General features: G+C 43.8%; 1 protein-coding gene and 1 long non-coding RNA gene across 4 annotated transcripts in view; one reads left to right on the top strand and one right to left on the bottom strand.

Annotated features, from left to right (window-relative positions):
* LOC146348229 (phosphatidylinositol 3-kinase regulatory subunit alpha-like) overlaps positions 1-21,450 on the bottom strand; it is a 138,767-nt gene that overhangs the window by 104,999 nt on the left and 12,318 nt on the right. For 2 of the 3 annotated variants that reach the window (XM_084852633.1, XM_084852634.1), the window contains exons 3-4: positions 7,936-8,019; positions 199-294 (exon numbers count right to left, since the gene is read on the bottom strand). In XM_084852633.1, coding sequence (XP_084708759.1) covers positions 199-294; positions 7,936-8,019 — 180 coding nt within the window. The remainder of the gene's footprint in view (positions 1-198; positions 295-7,935; positions 8,020-21,450) is intronic. The other variant, XM_084852636.1, reaches the window with a different exon arrangement.
* LOC146348230 (uncharacterized) lies at positions 1,821-9,265 on the top strand. The gene is made up of 4 exons (XR_014790570.1): positions 1,821-2,061; positions 3,041-3,154; positions 7,606-7,760; positions 8,486-9,265. It is a non-coding gene; the product is annotated as an uncharacterized LOC146348230 (long non-coding RNA).

Raw genomic sequence — 21,450 nt, 5'->3', positions numbered from 1 at the left:
TGCTTTCTAGAAATGTTGGAAGGTACAGGAATCCCTTGTTCAATTAAGCATAGCTGTCCTGCACCATAAAATATTGGATATGTTTTTTGTGTTCTGGACAGTCAGTGATTTACAAAATTGCAATATATACAGATCAGCAGTTTAGGATGCAGAATGCCGGAGGGAAAAGCCTAGCACCAATAGAACTTTGCTCAGTACCTTCTTTTTCTAAAGCTTCAACAAGTCGCATTACAACCAGCAGTGCTTGTTCAGGGAGATTTAACTGATCGACAAACTCCACCTGCCCAGGGGGCCCTGTTGGGAAGAGAGAGAAAGAGAGAGAGACAAACAGAGATAATTTGATTCGCATGTTTCTTGTTCCAGTTAAAATGATAGCTATGACACTTAAGCAGCATGGTAAATGTCTCCTTCAGGCCCTCATTTGCCAGAGATGTTTGGCACGAGCCAGCCAGGTATCATCTTTGAAAAGAAGAAAATTAGTTTCGTTGCTATTCCAGCTACCAAACTGAATGGAAAGAGAAGGAGAAGATTTTGTTTTCAAACACAGCATTTGAAAACTGCCAGTTAACTGTAGAAGAAAATCTCAAAGAGATTCTAGTCAAAGAAGATCAGAGAGAGAGAGAGAGAGAGAGAGAGAGAGAATGAGAGACAGATACAGGCCATAGCTTAATTCCAACTGTAATGTGAATTCAGAGTAAAAACAGGCAGTTTAAAAGTGAAGTACCTGCATTTAGTGCCACGATACATCTTTCTGACTAGAGATGAACTCTGAAAAACTGGTTCTGCACATTTTCAACATGGTTCAGTTTGAAGCAGGGAAAAGCTAATTGTGGAGAGTGCCTATGATCTACAACCTATAACATTACCAGCACACCTATCCCCAGAGCAGCTTTGCATTTTTTTAAAAAATGCACTGTGACTAGTACTACCACTGAAATTAGGAAAAGCAGAATTTGGGTCAAATTGTTGTACTTTTGGTCATTTTCAAGCTTATATATATATATATATATATATATATATTAAACTATATATACATATAGTGTGTGTGTGTGTGTGTGTGTGTATATATATATATATATATATATATATATATAATATTATATATTATGGCAGTCATAAAAAAATCTATGTGTTCAGTGAATTGAGGACCATCCTGGAACAGGAACATTTTTGCTATTGTCATGCTTACTTTCATAAGTGCTATATGTTCGTCACAGTAATATTCTGACCCTTTTGTGCCAATGCGCCTTGTAAAGTCCCATAATATAAGTCCATAGTGTCATCCCAAGTTCTGTTCAGGTTTTTTTTTTACTTCTATCCTAAAATTCATTTCTATTTCATTACAGTTCAGAAGAACAGAAAATTCTCATGTTGACTGCCCAACTATGGTCTTTGTCCCATCACCACCTTGCAATCATCATCATCATCTTAAAGTTTTCTTAGTGATGTACGAAGATTCAAAAGGACACCGCAGTCCATGCTCACAAGCTTACTATCTAGATGTGCTACAAAAAGGACAAGGAGGGAACAGGAAAACAAGCAAATTTAGGTATGGGAATCTTCAGCTTATATGAGACTGTCTCACCGTACCCTTTCATCTATTGACACTCACACTGAGAGTTGTGCGTTCTTAAGCTAAGTTCCATTAGCAAAATGTGCATGTAAATACAGAGTCCCCCAATTCTGATACGTATCTAAATAAGTTGGAAAAAATCTGTTCCATAGCTCCAAATCTCTAGAACATAGGGTGACTTTCTCCTTGCAGGATTCAAAACAGAACTGTGTCCAATAATGCACATTTACTAGCACGAATCCCAGCCAGTAGGTGGCTGCATCACCCCAGAAAGCAGACTCAGCAGAGCAGCAGTCCCTAAGAAATGGTAAAATTGGCAATTTGGGAATCTCTTCCACTTGGCTAGTAAGCTGGAGTTACTGACATCAGAGCTTGGGCAGGGATACCTTAAATTTCTAAACCGGAAGTGAGCTCATCTCTGCAGCAGCTTTACACAGCAGTGTGCTAGATACACAACAATATTAACTAGCATCAGAAGCAAACACTGGGTATGTACACATTTGTGCTTTTCACTCTCTTCAGTGTATGCTTTTCTCTCTCTTGAATAACTCTCTTCAGTACTGGAGAGAGTATTCCTCCAGTCTGGGGAGGGGGGGAGTTTCAAATAGTAAATATAGTGATTTAGAGTTGCCAGGTTGCAGCCCAGACAACACTGTACCTTTAAATTCCCCAGTGCATTGAGATACAACACAGCCACAGGTTTCTTTTGGCCATTTCTTCCCTTCTCCTGCTTTCTTCCACCATCACCCCGAGCAGGACTCCAGCTGTGCCACACAACAGGGAGACCTGGACAACAGAAATTAAGGTGAACATGCAGGAAACTACCGTTCCCTTGTTTTCTGCGTCAGGAATGTATAGTTACAGTGTGGATCTTTCAACTGCAATCTAGCAACCTTAGTGACCACGGTACAGCACGTGTCATTCCAAATCCATTTCCACATATTCTATTGCTGTGGTAAACTGTGCAAGAAGTTGCATATCTACTCAGAGGTAACTCCTATTGAGTTCAATGGGGCTTACTCCCAAGGAAATGTGCATAGGTTTGCAGCCTAAAACAGGATACTGCAATGTCTCAGCTTTGCTCCCAATTTTGAAATTGGCAAAGACTGAGAAAAGCCACAAAAAGTAATGGAAACTAACATCTAAATAATCAAATCTGCCTTGTTAAGATTGTCTTATTTTAAAAGTTAATTGTTTGTTTTTTAAAAAATGAGACAAACCTCTCTTTTTTTCTACCACAGCTGTCCTAAATATTACTTTAGCAATGTTCTACAGAAATTATAAAGATTTCCTTCCAAATAAATGTGTAAAAGTGGGTAAAAGTTATGGCTGGACTGAAATTAATGAAGTATCAAGTAACCAACATGCCAAATTTAATAAGCTTTCAATGGATTTCAAATTTGAATTTTAATATACCTCAATTAATCTTACTGGCAAATATAGAACTCAAAGTTAGTTGCCTTCCAGCTCTAACAACCAGAGGACACAGCCAGAAGAAATAAACGATTTTGAAGTTCACAACTGAAAAGTGGAACCACCTTCAAGGAACTTGGAAGGAGAAACTGGAGTTGCAAAGAGTGGGTATGCATTGCTTAACTTACTGTTTTGATACTTTAATTGTATAAACCTCCCTGGGAACAACTCCGCTGAAGGGTGTTATATAAATATTTTAAATAAGTAAACGAAGACAAACTCCTGTTAGCAGGATTTTAAATTTTCCATGGACCCTACATGTTCCTAGGAGTGGGACCTTCAGAAACTACAACCTGGCCACCTCACAGGCATTTGTTTATTTTTTTACCATGCACACACTTCTGTTTTCTGTCTGTAGCAGGATGTCATCTCCAAATCAACCCTCTTTGCTTTCCCTCCAGGAATGCCATAGTGATTTCTGTTATGCAGGCCTTTTCTTTGTACACTTTGTTACCAGCCTGTTAACTGCAGTGCCCCTAAAATGTCCAGTTTTGCCATCTACCCACAAACTAGTTTGCTATAAAAAAATCAATGTGTACATGTATATACTTGCGATGAAAGCCACACAGTCGTCCAGGAATCTTGATCCTGTCCAAGTTAGGACCAATTCACATGACCCACATATTTGTTGAAAAAATGTGGATTGCTAACGGGGTCTGAGTTTGTTGTACATAGAGTGAAGTAGTTAAGGGAGCAATCCTATGGCTGCTAGTCAGCGGCCAGATGGCCATAGGACACATCGGTTTCTGACAACCAACCTCCGAGGTCAGTTCCCTGAGAACCGATCTCCCCCCGCTCCCACACTGCTTCGTAGGCAGCACAGAACAGCCCTGTGCTCCACGCTCGGAAGAGGAGCACAGAGCAGAGAGAATGGGGCGTTCCTGGGGGGGGGGGTTCTGGGGCGGGGAAGTCGGAAATGCCGGTACGACACATCCAGCATGTCATCCGGCAGCCACTTCCCCCGCTCTGAAATGGGCTGTCTAGCTGCAAAAGCAGGGCAGCTGAAGCACGGAGCAGACGATCCCCTCCACGCTTCTCCTGCCCTGCATCGGATAGGTGGTCACCTCTGAGTTTGGAGGCGGCCGCCTACCCCAGTAGGATTGCATCCTAACACCGTTTCGTCACTGGGCACCGGCTGCTTTGCAGCACTGACCTTTTATCATGCTACTACAAAGTCTTCCGATAAAGAGTCAGAGGTGGCAAGATACTGGAAAAGGTGGGCACTGTGTGGGCAATGGAGTAATCATGTGCCTAGCATGCACACTTGTACTGCTAGCCCACATTTCGACATGCATCCAGGTTCTCATGAATCAGACTTTGGCCAGGGCCAATGGGGTTAATGTGGCTGAGACTGGTTTTTCGTCACAGCAACCCTAACACATGCTGAAATCGAAAACAGGCTCCAACCTGAATAGTTTTAGGGAGACTAGTGGACATGTTTATGTGTAAGCAATGTACTCAGCAAGTGCTTGCAATGGTCTTTCCAAGCAAGCTTAAGATTTAGGAGCAGCCTGTTCCAAAGGAAGGGGCAGACAGGAAATCTATAATGATGGAACTTTAGCTGAGCTAACCCCCCATTTTATTATGTGTTGGTGTAAAGCAACTCCTCTCATGAGATCCACCTGTCAAAACTGGGTCAGACTTGTTTGTACTCTTTGGTTTCATTGGCTCTTTTCTGGCTGCTGGGTGGATGTACAGAGATGCCTCCCTTTACACCTTTGCCAGGAGCAGCTGGACAAGGAGGGGAGGCTGCCAAGGACCCCTTGCCTTCAGGGCAAGGAGGAGGCAGGAAGGGAGCCCTAACTTGGCAGTCTGCAGCACGAGGCCCAGCCATGGTGGTTGAAACCAACACTGCTCATGACGCTTGTGTCAGTGCAAGGCCAATAAAAGCAGCCCTGGTACAAGCGCTTCTTTACTGAGCTTGGGACTGCAGCTTATTTGCTGCAGGATTCAAGTTTCACACAGTGAGTTTGAGGCTTTCTGGCTATTCTACAATTTCAATATTATTATAATTGTTGTCATTTATTTCATTTCTATACAACCCAATAGCCCAAGCTCTCTAGGCAGTTCTCAACAATTCACAAGATAAAATACAGCATAAAAAATTAAATATATTTTTTTTTACAACAATTTAAACTAGGGCTGTGCATGGACAGTTTGGCCCAGGAGTTCTTGTGCAAGGTGCAGGTAAAATGTGCTGTTCTCAGAAACTCAAACCAGAGTTCACAAAGGGATAATCAAGTTAGGTGTTGAAGCGGTCACTATCCCTAAACTCTGTTATCGGTTTCTTTGAAGTGCAAATAGTACTTCTTTGCTATTCACAGTCAATAACCTCGGGGTCTCTCTGGCTGAATTGCCTGGGAAACACTGGCTGCAGGAAGCAAACAAAGGCAGCAGCCCTGCCAGGCGGGCACACGGGCTTGAACAACAGTTGTCTGCGGGACTGACAGAGGCAGGAAGCAACACAGCAACCCTGCCAGGAGGGCACAGCAGCACCTCGCCCACCTCTGCCCCTCCCAAGACCCCATATTGGGCTTGCTTGCTTTGCAATATACAGTGTAGTTTTATATTATTTAAATAATAGCGGCTAATATATGTAGTCCTTTGCCCACTGTTTTTGGAAACGTGGACTGTGTACTCCTTTCACACATACACACACGAACAAAATAAAAGCAAACACTAAACTACAAGCAAAGGCGGGGGGACTAACTATAATCCTAACAGAAGAGAAAGGAGTTTTAATTTTTTTTGGGGGGGGGAGATGAAAAATGGGAAGGGAAGGAATACAGGAATTGAGAAAGGGAGGTGGAGGTAAGCCAGGAACAAGGAAAAGAAAGTATGATAGATAGATAGACAGACAGACAGACAGACAGATAGACAGACAGACAGACAGACAGACAGACAGACTGTCTCCACTTTGGAGACCACTGCTCTAGCTTCTAGTCCTCTCCACTAACACCACCTCTCTCATAATGAGCAAATGGAGGCTGACTCACAGCACAGCTCCCTCCTCCTCCTCCTCCTCCTCCTCCTCCTCTGCCCTTCCCCCCTCTCTCCTCATCTTCTGCCCGTCCCGGTGGCCAGATCTTTCTCGAATTGATGCATTTGGTGCCTCTGCCTCCTCTCCTCTCCCCTTCCCCCCTCCCTTCTACTCCTCCCCTCCACGTGATCTTTCAGAAGCTGATACATTTTGGAGACAGCCTATCTGGGCTGCTCAGAAGGCAAAAGAAGAGCTCTGAATATACAAGGCAGACCGAGGCGCCTCACAGGTGACCTGCTTCAACTTGGGGCACCTTGGTGCTGTTCTGATCTGCTTCATAGCAAGACAAGGCACCTCCGAATCAACCCACTTCGCCTCATTATTTGGGCTTTGGACCAAAGCGGTGCACAGCCCTAATTTAAACAGCTAAAAACAATTTCAATAAAATACTAGACCTGTTCAAACAGCTGGCATAAATGCCCCATCATATACCACTAAATACCTGGGAGTAGAGGACAGTCTTAACCTGGTGCTGAAAAGATGAAGTGCTGGTGCCAGGCAGGCCTCAGTGGGGAGATAACTCCATAATCAGGGGCCATCACTGAAAAGGCCCTGTCATTTGTTGCCACCTTCCAAGCCTCCCTTGGAGGTGGCACTTGGAGGAAGGCCTCAGATATTGATCGTAGAGTATGGGTAGGTTCAGGTCAGGAGAGGCTCTCCATCATGTATTGTGGTTTCAAGATGTGTAAGGCTTTATAGGTTAAAACCAGCACATTGAATTGGGCTTGGAAACATAACAGGCAGCCAATGCAAGCGGGGCAAAATATTACTGTTGTGTATATCCATCTTTGCCTTCTAAAGGCTCCATGCTTAGTTGCCTGATGCCTCTTATTTTCAAGGATGACCCATATTCCAAAACCATCACAGCCCTACAAATCGTAATAAATGTTTGTATTTCAGATGCCACGTATATTGTTGGAAAAGTGGATTTGGCACCCCATGTTCAGCAGAAAGAGCCTACTCTGAGCTCTACACTTCAGGGACTGTTTACATCTTTGTTTTTCATTTGCCATCTCTGGACATCCTGCATCAGTGGAGGCTGGTGGCTCTGATGTCAGTGGGGCAGTGAATCCACTCTGGGTTCAGTTAGAACCAGTGAGAACTCTAAAGGAGCTATCCAAGGTACATCGCAACTTGGATAAGTGTCCTGCGTGTACTTTTCATGTAACGGGAAGAGGTTTCTCAACCTCCCTGTGCCTGGGTTGAAGGCCCCTCTATGTCACACTTACCTTGCTATCTTGACCATGAGCATCCAACTATATGCAGCTGTCCAGTACCTATCTGCTTAGAGGTTGAGGCAGAATAGGGGGGAAATGGGTGCCTTTTTCATGCCCAGCAGTGGCAGCTTGGCAAAGAAAGCCAAATTTTCAAATCCATATCACAAAAAGCTGGCAAGAAGGATCACATGTAGTAGCCCTTTCCTTGCCGCATACTCCAGGTATGACAAATGGGAGTCAGTATTTCCCATCCTGCAAGGCAGGACAGACTGCAAGACACCTATTTTTGTCTATTCCCGCAGTAGAGCTGCCACCACGTATGTGATTAAAAACAACTCTTGGCCTGAACATGTGAGAATCCAGCCTTATGACTTGTACCTATGGAGAAGGATAGAATCCTTTCCCAGAGTTTCCTTGAATCTCTTTGCAATGGTGGTAGAATGCACCAACCTAGCACGTAAGTAAGACCTACCTAGGTAAATCAACTCTCCGTTCCAGCTGAGTATATTTATTCAACAAACCAAGTAGAGAGAAATTCAGAAATGGACAATTGCTTTTAAAATAAAATGGAATGTAGACATAACTAGCTAAGATGTTACCCACCAGGAGCCTAAATCCTAAGAATAACTCACCAAAGCAGCTTGCAGCTGGCAGGAAGTTGAGGGGAGGCAGCTGGGGCGCCACAGCCTGGTTTAGTTTTGACCCTTTACCAGCCACTTGAAGACAAAACAAGATTTGACAATCAAAGGTATTTCTATGGATGCAGGGGAACTCCCATACAGAGGTGGGGAATTAAAATAGCCTGAGACGACCTGATCATGCATGGCCTGGGGGGATAAGGCAAGAAGTCAACCTGGACATTGCAGATTTTGGTATCTACAGATTTTGGTAGTGCAGATTTTGGTATCTACAGATGTCTGGCAGCCTAGGTATGTCCTTTGTTTGGAGACATGTTCTAGAAAGGAGGTGGAAAGGTTGGGATTGCCACAAAAACTAAAAGAGTTAAACATGCTCCTTCCTTTCTGTCTCCCTGTTAGTGAGAGAGAGGTGGTATGTGCAGCCTCACAATATCAAGATCACATGAATGCATGTTGCTGGATATACAACAATTCCTCCTTAACCTGTTCCCAAGGAGAACCAGCAACAAAATTTTTTATTTGGCAATACATTTGTCTCTTCCAGGATATGACTTGGAAGAAAATCCACAAGGGACAACATATCGTCATGTTTTCTGGATCCTAATTCATCATTTGGGAATCATTGGTATTGAAAATGCAGATGCTATCTTGACATTATGGGTTTGACTGGATGATCTTTGTTTCTCCTTTGGCTCTACCATTCAAGAAGCAAATGCACAATAACCCTCATGGCATCCAATAATTGGATGATGAATTCTGAATGAATTTACCCCTAGGTTAGCCCACTGAAGTAACAGCGCTGCATTGCTGGGGGGTGGGGGGGCAGCACTGAAAATGTCTTCATGAAAGATTTCAAATGCATTTGAAAATGTGATCTACCTTTATATGCTGATTATATTCCAATGGGAAATAAAGGAAATGACTGGGTTGTTGCAGGAGAATATGTATACGTGTCCATGAGGAAGGATGACATGAAGCCCTTCACCTTCTAATGTTCTCAGCTCCCCATGGTATTTGATATGAAGTGACAGCCCTATCACAGACAATAATTCTCAAGGTTGTCCTCCTTCCTGCTTCTTCCAGGGACAAAGAGATTAAGCATAAGCTTTGTTATAAGGGGCATTCCCATTACGAAGGGTCACTGCTGATCATCTGCTGGGATGTACCACATGATTCTACAATTTGCACAGAAAAAGATGTCCCTGCTGGTGATCCCATCTCAGGAAAGAACACGGGCTTCATATTGGGGAGTTGCTGAGCTTGTAATGTGAACTTCAAGTGGACACTGTATTATTTGATACATTATATGATTCCTGGTCTTACATATGAATTTCATGTTCCTGGCTATCAACGCATTTCCAGAAAAGAGAAAATGCATCACAAAAAGGTCAGAAGAGGACACAGATTTGCATACAATGTGCATAAGCCAATGTATATGCAGAGATACAAATTTAAAAATAGTTAGTACAATTAAATAGAAATAAAATACTAACTCCTGCAGGGGTGGTGGCGGGGTGGTGGCCATAGGTCATTTGGGGAGCCCCCCATGGGCAGCATCGAGACTACAGGCTGCTTGTTCCCCAGCCCTGCTGCAGAAGATATCCAAATGCAGCTTTATTCCCAATGTGAGATGCAGAGGCAGTGTAAAAAGGAGGGGCAAAGGCACCTTTACCAGTCTGGAGGAAAGCTGAACATCCCCTTTCATAAGACCCTCCCCATCTTACCTGAGGTACAAGGGAACCTTTTCTCCTGGTTTGCTTGAGCCTTGAAGTGTGAGATCTAATTTCCCAGCTGCCTAGTCACTGAAGCTAACATAACAGCTGCAGAAATCTAGAAATGTCAGACACTAGGAATAAGGGATTTTTTTTAGAAAACAGATGTTGCTTTCCACTTGAATGGGACCATGAAGATGGAAGATGTTCCTGTTGGACTTGGGTAAATTGCACATTAAACTATCACAACCATGACCTCTTCCTCCTTTGCCCCAAGCCTTTCTTAAATTTTAACATTAAGGAGTTTTGACTTCAGCCACAGATAGCCAGGAAATGGACCGTTAAGGCTGACATTTCAATCTGCCCTTACATCAGTAGAGTCCAAAGGAAATGAATAGTGCAGAAGTTGGCTGAGTCATTAAACTGACCCAGATTTTATGGAGTGTGTGTGTGTTTTGGAAACTGAAATGTAAGTGGCAGACTAAGTGATTGTGGATAGCTGTGATTATTTTGGGCAGAAGTGAGTAAGGAATACTGTGGAAAATAGGAATATCAACTGCAAGATAGCACATCAATCTCTGTGCTTAAGTTGCCCTGCAAACTCATGCACCACCAGTACAAAAAGCTCAAACCTGTTTAAAACAGTTGCACATCAGTGAACAACCATCTCTGTGCCATGCTGAAGTTTTACATCACCTGCATGCTAATGAAAAACCCGACTGCAGATTCCAGATAGCATTCAAGTTCAATCATACGCATGACCTGTGTCACATGACTTCAAGAACTACATCAGCACTGAACTAATCCGATGCCACCCTATTTTTAATTTTCAAGGTATATACAGTGTCATACAACTCATCCTTTGGCATTGCAGCCAAAACTGCACAAAGTGTAACCAGAATGTCCTACAGAGCAGACATGGCCAGAGTTTCCTGGACATTCCAGGAAAGCTGACTAAATGGAAGGTTGGTCAACAAGCTCACTTAATGTAGAAATATGTATTTACCAGTATATTTCAGATACATGTATAAATAATTCTACCATATTTCTTTATCTAAATGTTAAACAGTTGATAGAATTTTCAAGCAAAATAGAACAGACTGTTAAGCATCCCTGACTAGCACAGCATCTTCATGTTTAATCTCCAGAGAAGCCTAGTATGATATAGCAGTTCAGATTCTGCAATACTTTTTTTTAATCTCAGAGTGCTTTCAGATGGAAGGCTCGTAGTGCTATCAATCAAAAGACATTGTGCAGCTATGTAATGAAAGAAGCAGTGGGAAAACATGGGAGGGTTACATGACATTTGGACCCTGCATAAAATTATGTATTTGAGGCAGGGCAATTGCATGAGAAAAGCCTCATCTGGAAGCACCCTAAGAAAGAGTTTTGAGTAAACACACATGTTGTAATACTGTAGATACAAATAATAATTCAATCATCAAAAAACCTGCCAGTTTAAAAGACCAGACAATAAGGCTATCTCACATTGGTCCAAACTCCACAGAGCCAGGAAATCAGAAGCTGAGGCTGATGCCTTATCTGACGTGCCCTGTGATCAGTCATGATGTTGTGCAATGTCACAAATTGTGCTTGCTTACAACTTACCCTCCATGCACCCACACTTTTCCTGGGTCTTTCAGTCCCAAAGCTAGATTGGGAGGATAGAGTGCTTGGGACCAGCAAAGATGCTCCACCTTGTCCTGGTCCTGTATTGCCTTATGAAGCATCTGAACCTTACTGTATTTCTAGAGGAATCCAACTGTGAGGTGACCCATGTGTGTTTGTTACTTACACCAGTACCTTGCAGGATGGCTTGAACAGTGAGAGGGAGCCCTCTTCTTGCATCCCTCACCATCCTTATATTATTTTTGTGTGTCACTACAAGGTAAGCCTGTATCACATTGTAATTCAAGTTTTTTAATGCTGGTTTTTCTATTGCACCAACAGGAATGAGACAAAAAAAAATCATTCAACACCACACTGACATTTCCAGCGGCAGGCATGCTCCAAGATTTTGGAGGCTGCTTTCTAATACAAAATGTTTGGTTGCGACAGAATAAGTTTGGAGTCTGAAGTGGAACTTGGTAGTGTGCATAAGGAAATGTAGCACAGCCCCCTTGATGTTTTTCCAGGGAGCATAAAAAGAGACAACATTTCACACAGTAGTAACTTAGACTTGAATTGCTAAGAGTGCAATTGTTTCCATGATAGTAGGAAACTCCTTCAAGGAAATATTTTCAGTACCAAATGGGGGGTGGGCTAAATAGGACATTAACTCAAATAATTGTATCACTAGACCAGCTTTCCCCCACCTGGTGCCCTCCAAATGTGTTGGACTACAACTCCTATCATCCCCATCCAGCATGGCCTTCAGGAAGGCATCAGGTTGGAGAAAACTGCAGTAGACAGTCTGTTTCTTGCCACTGAAAATCTGAGGTCTACAGAGATCATTCCTGTAATTCCTTTTATTTACTTTGCAATTTACCAGCTCAGATGAGAATGATCTTCTTTTCCATCAATACTTGCTATGTTATGACAAACACGTTGACCACAACACAAGAGGCAGAGGTCCTCATCATTGGTAGCTTTTTCAACTTAGAACAAACCCATCTGTCTGCTGAATATAATTTGCTGGTTTAAGTCCCCAGGGAGCCAGCAAGAGGTCCTTGTAGTCTCTGGGCTACATTCCCCTATTAAGCTTTTCTGAAATGTTATCCAAGTCAATTAAAACATCGCCCCAGAACTTTTCCTTCAGTTTAATTAAACAGTCCATTGTAAGCCTATTGTGCATTGCGGAGCAAATGCTTTGAGGCTGCAGAGGAACTGGAAAACATACATTCTCAATTCATTATTAACTATTTTGAGCCCTGCATCTGTCTGAGGATTGCCGGGGATAAGCAATCCACAGAAATAAAGATAATGCAACCATAAACTCCACTCCTGCTGGTTGTTGCTTGAAAAAGGAAATCAAAGGGCCTTCAGCTAGAACTGAGAAACAATCCATACACCTGAATGCACATCCAAGGATCTTTCCTTGTGCTATGCTTGCAGTACTTGTTATCCAGTGTCTGAGAACCACTGAAATGAGGGATTTGCCACATGGGAAAAAGCCTACATCGGTGTGTGAGGGATAGGGTAGTCCAATCTCAAAACGACAGATAGCATGCAGTGGTTCTGTTCATAAGCATCAAAGGAAACAGTAACCCTAAAAGCTATTGGTAACTTAATGGAGGAACTTGACTTGAGCCAGTGCCCTGAAATCTTGAACTGAGAACATGACCCTACAAGACTGGAAGTTGTAGGAGGGTGACACAGTCACAATCTGTAGAACTAAAAGCAGTTGTCCACAAGGAATTAATGAATTACAAAGTACCTGTTGCTACTTCCCACACTGTGTTCCATTAATATTGGGATGTCTGAATTCTGTGATTATTCTAGAGCAGGGGTGTTGAGCCTGAGGCCTGCAGAGCAAATCCAGCCCATGAGGGTTCCCCAAATGGCCCCTCCCCTTCCCTGGCCCCGCCCCTTCCCCTTCCCCCTCACCACCGATTGTTTGGTGGTTTCCTGGCTTTTGCCCAGTCTTTCCCCCCATTCTAAAGCCTCTCCTAGGGCTTAGTTACTGGCAGTAGGAGTTAAAGAAAAGAATTGTTATTTCTGATTTAAAAAACACAGTTTTTATTACTCCACTTGTTTCATGTATGAACCTTTTCAGTGAAATATGTTGTCCACTGATTCATCACCAAAAAAGAGGACAAATGAGGACAACATCTGCTAATTTATATTACATATGCAAATTTAGAAATAATTATTATAATTTAAAGAGAAATACAATAATTCTCACCATAGTGTGGCTGCCTGTTCAGTCTGCTGTCCAGGTGCTACCTGTTGAAGGACAACAGTTCTGATGGCTCTTTATCTTTAAAGCAGAATTGAACAGGACAGCCTGGAAATAAAGGACACCTTCCAGTAGAGAATGGTCCTCTGGCAGCTCTTAAAATAAAGTACTGTCCTCTTTAAAGGATGACATGAGCCTCAGTGAAAGTTAAACACTATTTATGTATGTATGTATGTATGAGGCTTGAAAACTTGTTTGTTTGAGTCTGAGCCGTAGGCCTCTGTGTATGGAGTGAGGAGCAATTGGTTTTTAATTGGGTTTCAAATTGGTTGTTGTTTTAATTGATCGGATGTAAGTAGTTAAAGTTTTGATTAGTAGTTTACTTAATGTGTAATTATTGACTTTGTTTTTATTATTATTTTGTATGTTTGGGGGTTAATTGGAATGCGCTCTGATATAGAGTGCAATATAAATTTGTATTATTATTATTATTATTATTATTATTATATTTATTATATTTATTTACACTTCTTTACCAGGGGACAGGAGGCAGCTACTGCTGCCAAAGACCTCTCCTCCATCCTGCCTCCATTTGCTGCTTTGACAGGTGAAGAGGAAAATAATAGAAACAAAGTGTTGTACAAAGAAGATGCTGCCTGTTTGGGAATTGGAATGACCCATTACTTAGACGTTAGGTGAATAATAGAGGTGTTAGGGAAGCCAAGTAGGATGTGCTGTGTCCACATAGGCACATGGAAAAACAGTAGATTCCAACAACTTGCTGATAAAGGACAAGATAGAGGTGCTTTTATCAGCAATGGGATGAAGGAAAATGAAAAACTAGAACCACAGAAGAAGGGCAAGCAACAGATGGAAAAGAAAACCTATTTATTTACATATTCTTTAAGCCCCCAAACTGCCCATCTGGCCACCACATGTCCTGCTGTGCCAATAGTTGTGCGTAGCACAGTTGAAGAAACCTTTTCTGTGTGTGTGTGTCTCTGTGTGTGTACATTTGGAAGACTTGAAAGTGGAACAGAGCTCCAAACACAGTCATCCAGCTTCCATTCTAGGGAGGCTAATCCCAATGAGACATCCAGTTTGGACTTGATTTGTTAGTGTCACAGTTGCAGGTAGGAGCCACAGTGCAGGTAGGAGCCACCACTTCCTCAGCTACATGGGCAACATCTACGGCCGCTGAAAGATTAGAATCCTCCATTTCTTAAGAACATTCACAATAAATAGCAGAGGTAAGATGATGAGTACCATTCAGCCCTTGTGGTCCAACACAGAAAGTGTCAGACATGCACATTCTTTGAGAAGTGGAACTGCTGTGGAACTTCAATACTTTGGATGTACAATCTCCTCTTGAGAATCTGCATGTTTGGGGTAGAAGCCAGCTATGCACTGGCTGGGGGCTTGTGACAGCACTTCCCCAAAAGCAGTTTTTAAATTCTGTAAAAACTGTGTTGTTGTGTATTGTTGTTGTGTGATGATGATAGGCACTGTAAATTCAGATCCGTCTGAATTTGGGCATGTGTATAGGTGTGTGCAAGACAGACAACCCAGTAAGTGCTCATTGCTGATATGTATATCTATCAAAAGCATTGCAAACTTGGTGGCAGAGGAGCCAGGCTACGTTTGGGGGGCGGGGCACAGCCAGTCTTCTTTTTGAGGTACGTCTCTACACATGCTATTTGTGAGCTTCACTTGCTCAAAAAGCGAAGCACATTAAGGACTGGTTCACGTGTGTTCTTGGGAGGTGGTAGGTATAGTCCTGACACAGATTGCACTACACCCCCGAGACCGGCTTCATACATACAAACTGTGATGTAGTGAGTAGCTGCTTGCAATGCAAGCGTATGAACAGGGTTCCATGTGGCAAGCCATTTGCTTGAGCAGCTCTGAGTGGCTCAGCTGTATGTCAGCTCCAAAAGCGCAACCTTGTAATAATGCAGGGTTCAGTTGGCATGGTGAAAACTGACCCAAATTACATGGAAATGACTAAGAAAAAAAAACCCATTTGCCAGGCATGCCTCCTAGTGCTAGGAGCAGTCACTTAAATGGTTGCCAGTGTGTTTGAACTGGAGTTCAGTTTCACATGGGGAGTCATTCGCTTGAAACTTATTTCTACCAAACAGAAAAAAAAATATCACAGAATCATTTATGTTAGAGGTAAGGTTAGTTTTCAAGCCTTCTTTCTGTCATGGTAAGTTTCATGGCTTTCCAGGGGGTTGGTGACAGACATAAATTCCAAGCAAGTCAAATGTCATGTTTTAAATTCTAGACTATGCTGCTTTCCAGAGGTTTCTTGAAGATTAAGCCAACTGCATAAATGAGATGTTTACAGGACTTACTTGTAGGCTAGGTCCTCAGCCTCAGGATTAGTATAATCAAAACTTCTAGTTTGCACTAGGGATGTACGAAAGTCACTTACCTTTCGTGGATTGTGTTGATGGTGGTGGGGGAGGCGCTCCGTCCCTCCCCCTGGAATCCTGGACGGGGGGGAGGTGCTCCGTTCCTCCCCCCCCCGGAATCCTGGCCGGCCAGCTGTGCTCTGCAGGGATTCTGCGGAGCCGCCGGCCGGCTCTGCCAGCAGCCGGACATCCGGCCACTGGCTAGCAGGGACGCAAATGGCAGCGGCCATAGCCGCTGCCGTTTGCATCCCTGCAGTCAGCCGTGATAGGCTACGTAAATGTTTACGTAGCCTATCATGGCTGACTTAAAACAACAACAACAACAACGCGCGTACACAAATGGCGGCGGCCACGGCCGCCGCAATTTGCATTCCTTATTTTGGCACGTCTTAGTCTATGTCAAGATTTACGTAGACTAAGATGGCGAAAATAAGGGGAACGCAAATAGCGTAGCGTAGTAAATGACATAAACATTTACGTAGCCTATCACGATTTTTTAAAAATCCTAGCCGTGATAGGCTACGTAAATCTTTATGTAGCCTATCACGTCTTTTTTTTAAAAAAAACTGGAAATGGCGGCGGCGGCAGCCAGTCGGAAGACCGGCCGCCGCCGCCGCCGCTGCACCGCCGCCGGAGCCGCCACCAGAGCCGCCGCTGCCGCCAGGAAGATCCGCCCCAGGTAAGTCTCATCCCGGGGGTAGCGGGGGGGGTGGCAGACCGTTCTGCCACCGATTTCGGGGGGCCGAATGCGCTGGCATTCGGCCTCCCCGAGATCCGTGGCGGAATTCTCTGACATCCCTAGTTTGCCCCAGTGATGGGCAAACTAATTGATTTTCTCCAGCCAGAACTGCAGGCAAAGTGGAGGGTTATCCAGAGCCCAGCAAGAAGGAATCCTTGATACATAAAGAGGATGGGCATTCACTGCCTTGATGGCTTTTTAACAGATAGGATGGTATACGAATGTTAATAATAAATAAACAAACAAACATGTTTCCTAGTAGTAATTTCCATGGTGTCATTGTCATTCGTTTTCTAGGAGTCATTTTCCAATATGGGGTATTCCATGGCAATATCCCATAATGTAGCACTGGGTAGAAAATATTCATCCTCCTTTCCTCCCACTGAGCTTACTCAAAGCTAGGGCCAATCTAAACAGAAATGCTTTGTGAAGCGATTTGGACAAAATCCACATTTTCACAGAAATGAATTAGCTCTTTCCCTGGTACACGCAGTGCTGTATTCCTCCGCTTCTGAGGTATATACGGGAACTGAAGCGGCATTAGTTGAGATGAGGCGGGCGAGTCCCGTCGCAAGTAGAAATGAACGTCAGCAACTGCGCAGGTGCGGGGCAGCCCATGAGCCGAGTCTTGCTCCCCCTCCCTCGTGTGTTCAACGAAGTGCAATGGAGGACTTGCTTATGAGTGGATGTTCATGACAAACCCCACATACACACATGTTTATGAGGCGGGCAGGCAGGCAGGCAGCCGCCACCCCCCGGGAGACTGAGCAGAGCGGGAGTGCAAGAGGGGCTGAGAGCAGAGAGCGTGGAGCTGGCGAGGAGGGAGGGCGACTAGCACGTTGTCTTCCATGTATATTAACTGCCTAATCAACAGGCTCCCCCCCCCCAAACACAGGCTCAGTGTAGTGCTTCTGAGTACATGTTCATGAAAATCATCCGCTCTGGCATCCACCCTTTCTTAGCTGGGCAGCTTCGAATCCACAGGCATCCACCGTTTCTCAGCTGTGCTGCTTCGTAGCTGCACAGCTCCAAAACAGCAGGGCTGGCTCCCCCCACCCCCCACTCCCAAGCTCAATGACTATTTAAAGTGAGAGGCAGCGCCTGCACCTGCGTTTCTTAGCTGTGCCCCTTCGCAGCTGCACAGTTTTAAAACAGCAGCATGCGTGGGGACAGAAAATAAGCCAGTGTGGCTTATTTTCCCTCGGTGATCATGTGAACCCTTCCTGTGAGAAAAGGAAGCCAATTCTTCCTGAGATGACTCTAAGAATCAAACAGTTTCTCAGCCCTTTCACAATGATCCCGAAGTAGTAATACCCCCATTTCATCTCAGCAGGACTTCATAGTAAATTCAATGCAAAATTACAACTAACAGATTCCCAATTTCCATTAACATTTCCTTGAGGGGGCTGGCGGGGGGGGGGACCTCCATTTATATGTACACATTTATTGCTATTAAAAAACCATTCACCTCCAGGTAAGCACTAAGTGCTGGTACCTTTGCTACATTATCAGCTAGTGTAGATAATGTGGAACAGCAAATACCAGGGACTGTAAATAACGATGTTGTAACAGGAAGTCCCCCTTCATGGATCACTGCCTTGGTGTGGCGAAGGGGCTTGCGTAACTCAGTGAAGCCATAAGCTATGCCGTGCAGGGCCACCCAAGACGGACAGGTCATGGCAGAGAGTTCTGACAAAATGTGGTCCACTGGAGAAGGAAATGGCAACCCACTCCAGTATTCTTGCCAAGAAAACCTCATGGAACGTAGCACAAGGCTAAAAGAGATGACACCGGAAGATGAGCCCCTCAGGTCGGAAGGTGTCCAATATACTACTGGGGAAGAGCAGAGGGTATTTCCAAGTAGCGCCAGAAAGAGTGAAGCGGCTGGGCCAAAGCCGAAAGGACACTCAGCTGTGGATGTGTCTGGTGGTGAAAAGAAAATCCGATGCTGTAAAGAACAATATTGTTTAGGAACCTGGAATGTCAGATCAATGAATCAAGGTAAGCTGGAGGTGGTCAAACATGAGATGGCAAGATTGAACATCAACATCTTGGGAATCAGTGAACTAAAATGGACAGGCATGGGCAAATTTAATTCAGGTGACCATCATATCTACTATTGTGGGCAAGAATCCCTTAGAAGAAATGGAGTAGCACTCATAGTCAAGAAAAGGGTGGGAAAAGCAGTACTGGGGTACAATCTTAAAAACGATAGAATGATCTCAGTATGAATCCAAGGCAAACCATTCAACATCACAGTAATTCAAGTCTATGCCCCAACCACTGATGCCGAAGAAGCTGAGGTTGATCGGTTCTATGAAGACCTACAACACCTTCTAGAACTAACACCAAAAAAAGATGTCCTCTTCATCATAGGGGATTGGAATGCTAAAGTAGGAAGTCAAGAAATCACCGGGATAACAGGCAGGCATGGCCTTGGTGTACAAAATGAAGCAGGACAAAGGCTAATAGAGTTTTGCCAAGAGAACACGCTGATCATAGCAAACACTCTTTTCCAACAGCACAAGAGACGACTCTACACATGGACATCACCAGATGGTCAATATCGAAATCAGATTGATTATGTCCTTTGCAGCCAAAGATGGAGAAGCTCTATACAGTCAGTCAAAACAAGACCTGGAGCTGACTGTGGCTCAGATCATGAGCTTCTTGTTGCAAAATTTCGGCTTAAATTGAAGAACGTAGGGAAAACCACTAAACCATTCAGGTATGACCTAAATCATATCCCTTATGAATACACAGTGGAGGTGAGGAATAGATTTCAGGGATTAGACCTGATAGACAGAGTGCCTGAGGAACTATGGACGGAGGTCCGTAACATTGTTCAGGAGGCAGCAACTCAATCCATCCCAAAGAAAAAGAAATGCAAGAAAGCCAAGTGGCTGTCTGATGAGGCTTTACAAGTAGCTGAGGAAAGAAGGGAAGCGAAAAGCAAGGGAGAAAGGGGAAGATATACCCAACTGAATGCAGAGTTCCAGAGAATAGCAAAGAGAGACAAGAAGGCCTTCTTAAATGAACAATGCAAAGAAATCGAGGAAAACAAGAGAATGGGAAAGACTAGAGATCTCTTCAAGAAAATCGGAGATCTGAAGGGAAAGTTTTGTACAAAGATGGGCATGATAAAGGACAAAGAAGGCAAGGACCTAACAGAAGCAGATGAGATTAAGAAGAGGTGGAAAGAATACACAGAAGAACTATACAGGAAAGATCTGAATGTCCCTAATTGCCATGATAGTGCGGTCACTGAACTTGAGCCGGACATCCTTGAGAGTGAAGTCAAGTGGGCCTTAGGAAGCATTAGTAACAACAAAGCTAGTGGAGATGACAGTATTCCAGCTGAGTTATTTAAAATCCTAAAAGATGATGCTGTTAAAGTGCTGCATTCAATATGCCAACAAATGTGGAACACTCAACAATGGCCGCAAGACTGGAAAAGGTCAGTTTACATTCCAATTCCAAAGAAGGGCAACGCCAAAGAGTGTTCAAACTACTGCACAATTGCGCTCATTTCACATGCCAGCAAGGTGATGCTCAAAATCCTACAAGCTAGGCTTCAGCAGTATGCGAACCAAGAACTACCGGAAGTACAAGCTGGGTTTCGAAGAGGCAGAGGAACTAGAGATCAAATCGCCAACATTCGCTGCATCATGGAGAAAGCAAGAGAATTCCAGAAAAAGTCTATTTCTGCTTCATTGACTACACTAAAGCCTTTGATTGTGTGGATCACAACAAACTCTGGCAAATTCTGAAAGTGATGGGAGTACCAGACCACCTTACCTGTCTCCTGAGAAACCTGTACGAGGGTCAAGAAGCAACAGTAAGAACCAGACATGGAACAACCGATTGGTTCCAAATTGGGAAAGGAGTACGACAAGGCTGCATATTGTCAGCCTGCTTATTTAACTTATATGCAGAGTACATCATGAGAAACGCCGGGTTGGATGAATCACAGGTCAGAATTAAGACTGCTGGGAGAATTATCAACAACCTCCGATATGCAGACGATACCACCCTAATGGCAGAAAGCGAAGAGGATCTAAAGAGCCTCTTGTTGAGAGTGAAAGAGGAGAGTGCAAAAGCTGGTTTGAAACTCAACATTAAAAAAACTAAGATCATGGCATCTGGCCCTATCACTTCCTGGCATATAGAAGGGGAAGAAATGGAAGCAGTGACAGATTTTATTTTCTTGGGCTCCAAGATCACCGCAGACGGTGACTGTAGCCATGAAATTAAAAGACACTTGCTCCTTGGGAGGACAGCTATGGCTAAACTAGACAGCACAGTAAGAAGCAGAGACATCACCTTGCCGACAAAGGTCCATCTAATCAAAGCTATGGTTTTCCCAGTAGTAATGTATGGCTGTGAGAGCTGGACTATAAGGAAGGCTGAGCGCCGAAGAATTGATGCTTTCGAACTGTGGTGCTGGAGAAGACTCTTACGAGTCCCCTGGACTGCAAGGAGGTCAAATCAGTCCATACTAAAGGAAATCAATCCTGAGTGCTCATTGGAAGGACAGATACTGAAGCTGAAGCTCAAATATTTTGGCCACCTAATGCGAAGAGAAAACTCTCTGGAAAAGACCCTGATGCTGGGAAAGACTGAAGGCAAAAGGAGAAGGGGACGACAGAGGATGAGATGGCTAGATAGCATCACCGTTGCAATGAATATGAACTTGAGCACACTCCGGGAGACAGCGCAGGACAGGAAGGCCTGGCGTGCTATGGTCCATGGGGTCACGAAGAGTCGGACACGACTGAACGACTGAACAACAACATCAACAGG

Source organism: Heloderma suspectum, chromosome 4 (assembly GCF_057233095.1).
Source record: "Heloderma suspectum isolate Gila_16-S chromosome 4, 16-S_ref, whole genome shotgun sequence".
NCBI classification, from domain to species: Eukaryota; Metazoa; Chordata; class Lepidosauria; order Squamata; family Helodermatidae; genus Heloderma; species Heloderma suspectum.
This window is presented reverse-complemented; position numbering and strand designations above follow the sequence as displayed.